The sequence below is a fragment of the Sinocyclocheilus anshuiensis genome, unplaced genomic scaffold (genome assembly GCF_001515605.1).
Source record: "Sinocyclocheilus anshuiensis isolate Anshui unplaced genomic scaffold, SAMN03320099.WGS_v1.1 scaffold1772, whole genome shotgun sequence".
In the NCBI taxonomy this organism is placed as follows: Eukaryota; Metazoa; Chordata; class Actinopteri; order Cypriniformes; family Cyprinidae; genus Sinocyclocheilus; species Sinocyclocheilus anshuiensis.
Window position 1 is genome coordinate 69,869 of NW_015557162.1, and position 9,799 is coordinate 79,667.

Genomic DNA, 9,799 nt, shown 5'->3' on the forward strand with positions numbered 1-9,799 from the left:
GTGTTTTTTGTACTTTTTGGGATTTTATTACCGATTTTTTTTAATGCAATCTTTTTGTCAAATTGTTTTCTTTCAGTTAGCACAAATTTGGCATTTCTTGTTGGAACTGGTTGATCGTAGGCCTCATTGATTTGAGCCCATGCACCTCAGTTTTTGAGCGAACGAAGTATTATTTGTGGATAATTTTGACAATATTCACTCAAAAACTGATATAAATGAGACCCATGATCAACCAGTTCCAAAAAAAAAAAAAAAGACCAGTTTTTTAAAAATTACTAGAAAATCTCTTTTTGTCAAATTGTTTTCTTTCAGTTAGCACAAATTTGGCATTTCTTGTTGGAACTGGTTGATCGTAGGCCTCATTGATTTGAGCCCATGCACCTCAGTTTTTGAGCGAACGAAGTATTATTTGTGGATAATTTTGACAATATTCACTCAAAAACTGATATAAATGAGACCCATGATCAACCAGTTCCAAAAAAAAAAAAAAGACCAGTCTTTTAAAAATCACTTGCAAATCTCCCATTATATGATACTATCACCAAATCTTAGATTCAGTCTTTTTGAAAAATGAAAATGTTAGTTTATGCTATGACATTGGAAACCTAGTATCTTTGCTCACACATGATATAACAACCAACCAAAATGTATTGGTAACTATTGTACTTTTTGGGGGATTTTATTACCAATTTTTTTTCATGCAATCTTTTTGTCAAATTGTTTTCTTTCAATTATTGCATTTCTTGTTGGAAAACTCAATGAGATCAATAAGACCTTCAATTTCAAACCTTCAAGATCAGTCATTTTTTTGTTAATTTTTGTACTTTTTTGGGATGTTTGTGGTGTTCCGTGACAAACCCGCCTACAAAAAAATTGTTTGTAAATCTCGTTATGTAATATTGTTCCCATATTTTGGATTCAATCTTTTTGTCAACTTGTATTCTTTCATGTAGCACTGATTTTGCTTTTCTTTTTGGAACTGGTTAATAATACGCCTCTTGAACTGAGCTGATGCACCTCAGTTTATGAGTGAAAAAAACATTATTTGTGGATAATTTTGACAATATTCATATTAGACCTATGATCAACCAGTTCCAAAATATGACCGGTCTTTTAAAAACTGCTTGTAAATCTCTTATTATGCTATATTGTGACCAAATATTCGATTCAATCTTTTTGAAAAATGCAAGTGCTAGTTAACGTTAGTTTTTTTTTTACATTAGACTAAATTGTACTGACTTTGCTAACACGTACAACAGCTTCTGGCCAAAGAAAAAAGATAATTTTTGTACTTGTTTGGGATGCACATGGCTGTTAGAATTGACGACTCAATTTTTTTCAGAGAAAAATATGCAATTTGGTGCAGATGCTGATATTTATATGGACAAAAACCGATGCTTATAAATGTAAATCAATGAGATCTTTATAGCAGTAGCAGATATCAGTCGTCACTCTATATCTCCAACAATATGTCTTAAGATGAGATTTAAATGATCCAAACATATAATGCAATGCAATCCAATGATGATTGAGAGATAAGCATGAAATCAAACATGAGATCAAAGCACTTTTCACCATCAGGATCCTAATTAAACTGCTGTTGCCATTTTATAAACTTTGATTTTTACTCAAGCTTTTTGAAAAACCTCAATAAATGAACGGACATGGACTCCAGACCCCTAAAACAACTTCCAAAACAACAAAAGAGGAAGAAGAACTGCAGCATGGAACATTTCTGGACCACTGAAGAATTTGTGACACGCCCCAGACGTGTTGAAGATCTGCAGCGACATGCTGCATCTGCTGCATCCTCCCTTCAGGAGGAAACCAAGCCAAATGAGTCACTCATACTCTGATATATTTTACTCTAGCTTGAGAAAGCCAACCTACTGATCTGCTACTTAAGCTTTTTATTCTTCTTCTTCTTAGACTAAATTTCTAAACGCTACTCCTCCTAGAGCTTTCAAGCTAGAACCACCAAACTCAGCCCAGCTCTTCAGACTGATCTGACTTAGTGTGCTTTATCTTTTCCAACTGATCCGAATTATGGTTTTCATAAAAATGAAGATTAAAAATCATAAAAATCCCATAGACTTACATTGACGGAATGTTCAGATGAGCCAAGACTATTCAAACTCCAAATGTCAAAATTTAAACTTAAACTCCCAGAATCCCTTGAGACTCAATCAAGCTTCCCTTCTATGTACTATTTCTAACCCATTCAAACTCTATCGGTCTATGCGACATGCTAATCATGCTAGCGACATGCTAGTAACTTGCTAATCATGTTAGCAACATGCTAGTAGCATGCTAATCATGCTAGCATCATGCTAACGATGCTATAAAAATGCTAACGACATGCTAGTCACTTGCTAATCATGCTAGTAACTGGCTAATCATGCTAGCAACATGCTTGTCACTTGCTAATCATGCTAACAACATGCTAGTAGCATACTAATCATGCTAGAAACATGCTAGCAACATGTTAGTAGCATGCAATCATGCTAACAACATGCTAGTAACTTGCTAATCATGCTAGCCATATGCTAGTAACTTGCTAATAATGCTAACAACATGCTAGTCACTTGTTAGTCATGCTAGCAACATGCTAATCTTGTTAGCATGTTAGTAACATGATAATCATGCTAGAAACATGCTAGTAACTTGCTAATCATGCCAGCAATATGCTAGTAACAGGCCAATCATGCTAAAAACATGCTGATCATGCTAGAAACATGATACTGACATCTATCTAATCTATCTAAATTTTCAAACTGCAGGCTTTTACAACTGCTTTAAACTTTCAAGCTAGGCTTTCTCACTCCAACCTAAAATTTGTCTTGACAAACTTTTTTTATCTAGTTATGATGTACTGTTGTGCACTGCCTCCTCTATGATGTCATAGTAGTATCTCAGTGTGAACATGGAAAAACAAGCCTGTCTGTTTGCTGACTTTGTTGTGTAAAATTCAATCCCTCCGCAGAATATAATTCCCATTAGACACCAAATAGTTAAAATACAGATCGCCCCTGGCGGTAGATCAACCAGTTCCAAAATATGACCGGTCTTTTAAAAACTGCTTGTAAATCTCTTATTATGCTATATTGTGACCAAATATTCGATTCAATCTTTTTGAAAAATGCAAGTGCTAGTTAACGTTAGTTTTTTTTTTACATTAGACTAAATTGTACTGACTTTGCTAACACGTACAACAGCTTCTGGCCAAAGAAAAAAGATAATTTTTGTACTTGTTTGGGATGCACATGGCTGTTAGAATTGACGACTCAATTTTTTTCAGAGAAAAATATGCAATTTGGTGCAGATGCTGATATTTATATGGACAAAAACCGATGCTTATAAATGTAAATCAATGAGATCTTTATAGCAGTAGCAGATATCAGTCGTCACTCTATATCTCCAACAATATGTCTTAAGATGAGATTTAAATGATCCAAACATATAATGCAATGCAATCCAATGATGATTGAGAGATAAGCATGAAATCAAACATGAGATCAAAGCACTTTTCACCATCAGGATCCTAATTAAACTGCTGTTGCCATTTTATAAACTTTGATTTTTACTCAAGCTTTTTGAAAAACCTCAATAAATGAACGGACATGGACTCCAGACCCCTAAAACAACTTCCAAAACAACAAAAGAGGAAGAAGAACTGCAGCATGGAACATTTCTGGACCACTGAAGAATTTGTGACACGCCCCAGACGTGTTGAAGATCTGCAGCGACATGCTGCATCTGCTGCATCCTCCCTTCAGGAGGAAACCAAGCCAAATGAGTCACTCATACTCTGATATATTTTACTCTAGCTTGAGAAAGCCAACCTACTGATCTGCTACTTAAGCTTTTTATTCTTCTTCTTCTTAGACTAAATTTCTAAACGCTACTCCTCCTAGAGCTTTCAAGCTAGAACCACCAAACTCAGCCCAGCTCTTCAGACTGATCTGACTTAGTGTGCTTTATCTTTTCCAACTGATCCGAATTATGGTTTTCATAAAAATGAAGATTAAAAATCATAAAAATCCCATAGACTTACATTGACGGAATGTTCAGATGAGCCAAGACTATTCAAACTCCAAATGTCAAAATTTAAACTTAAACTCCCAGAATCCCTTGAGACTCAATCAAGCTTCCCTTCTATGTACTATTTCTAACCCATTCAAACTCTATCGGTCTATGCGACATGCTAATCATGCTAGCGACATGCTAGTAACTTGCTAATCATGTTAGCAACATGCTAGTAGCATGCTAATCATGCTAGCATCATGCTAACGATGCTATAAAAATGCTAACGACATGCTAGTCACTTGCTAATCATGCTAGTAACTGGCTAATCATGCTAGCAACATGCTTGTCACTTGCTAATCATGCTAACAACATGCTAGTAGCATACTAATCATGCTAGAAACATGCTAGCAACATGTTAGTAGCATGCAATCATGCTAACAACATGCTAGTAACTTGCTAATCATGCTAGCCATATGCTAGTAACTTGCTAATAATGCTAACAACATGCTAGTCACTTGTTAGTCATGCTAGCAACATGCTAATCTTGTTAGCATGTTAGTAACATGATAATCATGCTAGAAACATGCTAGTAACTTGCTAATCATGCCAGCAATATGCTAGTAACAGGCTAATCATGCTAAAAACATGCTAATCATGCTAGAAACATGTTATCAACATATATCTTATCTAAATTTTCACTGCTTTAAATTGCTTTTATTAACTGCTTTAAACTTTCAGGCTAGGCTTTCTCAAGCCAACCTAAATTTGTCTTGACAAACTTTTTTTTGATCTAGCTATTATTTTTAAGAGACATTCATGTTTAGATTATTTTGACCCGGGTATGAACTGAGTCCAATTAAGTAGTTTGTGTAAAATAATCTGTTAAGTTATATTAGTGTCAAAAAGCTTTTGTAAAATACATTTAGACTTTTCTCCATATCTCACACACTTTTGGGACTGAATTCTGTTGATGAACATGAATTTGTACGTCTATTGACGAAACATTGCAGCATGAAAACATTGATCTTTTTTTATCTGAAACTGAAAGTTTATGCAAGTAAAATGGAATTGTTTTCTTTAAAAACTTTTCATTTTAATTTTTACGTTCTTTTGTTAGAAACAAATATGTAGCATAGGTTTCATAAATTTGGGCAGTTTTTTATGAAATTATAAAGTCAAAGAAATTTAATTAAATTCCATTAATTCCAATGAGGTAATAGTGGTAATTCTCATATTCTTATAAGTTTTTTATTTGCATTATTTATTTTTTTTTTTTTTTGAGTAACTCATGTGTAATTTGAAATTTCAAAGAATTTCAACAATTTTCCATTAATAAAAAAGGGATAAACGCAGTTATAACGTGTTAATATTCAAAGCTTGAACGTGAAAATTTTCACATTCGCCAAATAATGTATGGAAGCCCATTTCCGCCACGTAAGAAAAAAAAATCATGCCTTAAAAAGTCAGAATTATGACATACTTAAGTCATAATTACGAGATAAAAAGTCGCAATTATGACTTGCTTAAGTCAAAATTATAAGATAAAAAGTAAAAATTATGACTTGCTTAAGCGCGTTGCGTTTATATTCTGGGCTATATTATGCTGGTCTGTTAATGGTATATGCTTTATTAATAAGGTTTAAGTAAGTCATAATTAATCTTGTAATTATGACTTATGTCATAATTTTGACTTTCTAATGCATACATTTTTTTCTTACGTGGCAGAAATGGGCTTCCATAATAATGAGAGGTTGCTGATTAGATACAATACAGTTTTAGCTGACAAATATTTGAAAGTTATGACTGTTTTATAAAATAACAGATTTTGAATGCAATATGAGGGTTAACAAAATACCGATTGTTCAGCTGATGAAATGTCTTCCCAATAAGTCTATTCTTATAGAATTAAAACTTTATTCGTTCATGGAGCACATCCCACATTACCGCCAAAAAGCTTTCCCCTCCAATTAAGACTGATTTGAAAGCAGCTGTGTGTATTATATTCCATGCAAACAACATCGCAAAAACGTAAACAGAAGTTTTCGATGTTTGCTAAAGATCAGTTTTTAAGGGCTCTGAATTTACTGTGTGCTGCGAGGAGGCGCGTGATCGATCACATGACATTTACGGCTCAGGTGATACATTACAAACAATACTGAAGTACACATACTGCAGAAATAGTAGTGTGCTACTCTGAATATATTCTCAACAGTCACACAAGTCACTCACCCAGCAGGAGTCCAGGTGTGTTTCTCTGGTCAACAACGAATAGCTGCTTGTCTCAATCTGTCCTGCACTGGAGACTGAAGTCATTTAACTAGCAAAAGAGCTGTGAACTCCTCCCTGTGGAGGTCAAACACACGTACAGTACAGTACAGTACAGGAGAACCGTGAGAATCCAGACATCTGTGCTGTTCATCATCCTGCTTTATGACAATGTTTTGGCACCTTTTTTGTTGGCGCTGTTTAAGATTATGGCTGATGTGATCCTATAAACTTTTATTTTATTGTAAATGCATTTTTAAAAATGAGTAACACTTTACAGTAAGGTACAAACTACATTAGCTAACAATGCAAGCATTTATTAATCCAAGTAAATTTCGACATTTACTAATGCATTATTAAAATTAAAAATTGAACCTGAATATATTATTTAAAAGACATGCACTAATAATGAACGGTTGTATTTTATTAACTAACGGTAGCACATGATCCTCACTGCTATTTTTAGATTTAACTAATGTTAATTAACAAGCTCTTATTGTGAAGTGCAATCAAAAAACACAATCATGAAAAGATTACTGCTTTAAAGGTGATTCATGCAATTAATTGTCAAATAGCAGAATGTGTCAACTATTTAAATAATTTGGATTATTATTTTGATTTTCAGGTTTGCAAAGCAACATGAATTAAATAATGGAGATTCAAAGAGGTCAAATAATCTGAGCACAGAATATGGCCCCAAAATAAATAAATAAAAGATTTAGATTTCATGACAGCATCTAGTGGAAGGTTGACCGTTTTTACAAATTATTTTTTATTACTATTTATATTATTCTATGTTTATTTGAATTATTTTTAGATCATTTTTAAATAATATTTGACTATTTTCTTAATAGAAGGAAATTTATTTTAAAGTATGCATCATATTTTAATTATGCATTAAGCAGCATGTTTCATCCAAAGCAGTTGTTGTTATTATATAGTGTCACACCCTTTATTCAATACATGCCACAATCTCTCAAGTCATTAATAAAAATGATCTACTAAACGACTGTAACTTTCACATGGCCTCAATTGCTGAGATTAAATTGAGATTTTCTTCATTTCTATTTTAATTAAAAAAAACACTCAAGATTACGTTGCGAAAACTGTTTATTAAATGTGTATAAAAAGCAATATATAACATTAATTAACACAGCCCCCAATTCATTTGCTCTGCTGCTGCTATTATTTTACAACAAATGAGAGTAGCTTGACTTCATAAGCTGTTCCTCACGTTACTGATGAGCTCAGACAAAACCAGAGCTGAAGACTTCTGTTCTGGATTCAAAATCATGCGGAAAAAGTCTTTCCATAAAGGCTCGACGCGAACGCTGAAAAAAAACAAAACAAGAGCAGCTTGTCTCACATTCATTTGATCAAATATTTTCAAGTTAAACTCACAAAAATGCCACATTTCACCCCAAAAATCACCTGAAATTTTGAAATAATAATAATAATATTCATGCAAAAGATACATTTATAATATCTATTACTGTTGTTTTTATTTGAGAAATTATTTAAAAAACATTTTATATATAAAAAAAAAAAATTCATTAAAAAAAAAAAAAAAGGATTATTTTCAAGACAAATCAAACACATTTGTCCCAAAATCCACATTACTAATATTACATAAACGTGACAATTTGCATAAACTAGATTGAAAATATATTAAAAAATAATTCCAAATATTAATATGATTAAAATGATACTGGTAAATATATAATGCTAAATAAATGTGCATAAATCGATACAGCAACAAATATTATAAAAGGTGTGCACATACATATTTGTATTATTACAATGATCACACTAAAAGTGCTTTATTCTCATGAAAGTTACTTGTCAAACCTTTGAAAAATATATCTAATTGTCTGAATGTTTTCTTTTGATTCGGGGGTAAAACATGGCTTGAATATGTTTTTCTGTACAATGATAACAGCTGCTGTTGGTACCTGTGCTGAGATCCAGATCCTTCATCTAAACTCCAGGCCGAGTTTTCCTGCTTCACTTTCATCGGGCGATTAAACCGCAGCATGTGCACGACTTCTGCAACGCTGATCAGATCGACCTGTCACAAGAGAGCAGAAACACCACGGAAATTAAAGGGATAGTTCACCCAAAAATGAAAATGTGATGTTTATCTGCTTACCCCCAGGGCATCCAAGATGTAGGTGACTTTGTTTCTTCAGTAGAACACAAACGAAGATTTTTAACTCCAACCGTTGCAGTCTGTCAGTCATATAATGCATGGCAATGGCATGGCGCGCGCTCAAAGACAGTTGGACATAGTGGTGTATTAGAGGTAAAATATGATATAAATACTGTTCGGTTTCTGGCACAAACCGATCGTTTCGTGTCTTAGGACATCAATGTGTCGTCACGAGCCGCAGGGTTTAATTTGGATTTGTCTGTGCATGTTTTTTTTACTCTCATAGATTTTGTTACCATTGCCATGCATTATACGACTGATAGACTGTATCGGTTGTAGTTAAAAATCATCATTTGTGTTCTACTGAAGAAACAAAGTCACCTACATCTTGGATGCCCTGGGGGTAAGCAGATAAACATCACATTTTCATTTTTGGGGGAACTATCCCTTTAAGGGCAAAAATGACCACTTTTTACACATTTGGTTATTCTCTAAAGATGATTCACTACTGCATTTTAAATTCACCAGTGAGGCAGGGTTCACAATGCATTTAAATGATTTAATGTGACATTTTACAGTGAAACGGAATATTCAGCATGAAATAATGCAGAAAAAACCGCAGCAGACTGAATATAAAAATAAAGCATTAAAAATGAAATGAAAATAGCAAAAAATAAAATGCAAGTAAATAAAAGCAAAACAAAAAATAAAGATTAATAAAAAATTAAACACAATAAATAAATACAAATTTAAATGTGTAAAAATGAAAATAAATAAATAAATATACACACATAATATATAAAAATAATTTACATTTATACAAATATTAATAAATGCCAAATATAAATATTTAAGTGTAATAAAAAATATATAAAAAGTAAAAGAAATAAAAATTTATACAAATTTAGTAAATACAAATTGAATAAATAAAAATACATAAATAATAAAAATAAAATTATATACATAAAGTTGGTAACACAATATATTTCAATATATATTTACAATATATTTCATTAGTTAACTACTTGACATAACATGAACTAAGAATAAACAATACTTCTACAGCATTTATTAATCTGAGTTCATGTTAATTTCAACATTTACTAATGAATTATTAAAATCTAAATTTGTGCTTGTTAACAGTTAATGCAGTGTGAATTAACATGAACTAACAATGATCAACTAACATTAACAAAGACTAATAAATACGGTAATAAAAGCACTGTTCAGTGTTAATATTCATGTTAGTTAATACATTAACTAACAGTAACTAATGGAACCTTATTGTAAAGTTACCATCAAGTGTTATATATATATATATATATATATATATAAGGGTTTAAGCATAAAAAAAATAAG

The 9,799-nt window shown here is 32.3% G+C and overlaps 1 protein-coding gene across 4 annotated transcripts in view; it reads right to left on the reverse strand.

The window, feature by feature from the left end:
- Positions 1–7,392: 7,392 nt before the first annotated feature.
- LOC107678312 (mitotic checkpoint serine/threonine-protein kinase BUB1 beta-like) overlaps positions 7,393–9,799 on the reverse strand; it is a 24,783-nt gene continuing 22,376 nt past the window's right edge. For all 4 annotated transcript variants that reach the window (XM_016473540.1, XM_016473539.1, XM_016473538.1 and 1 more), the window contains exons 16-17: positions 8,244–8,359; positions 7,393–7,622 (exon numbers count right to left, since the gene is read on the reverse strand). In XM_016473540.1, the coding sequence (XP_016329026.1) occupies positions 7,508–7,622; positions 8,244–8,359 (231 nt within the window). In that variant the 3' untranslated portion in view covers positions 7,393–7,507. The remainder of the gene's footprint in view (positions 7,623–8,243; positions 8,360–9,799) is intronic.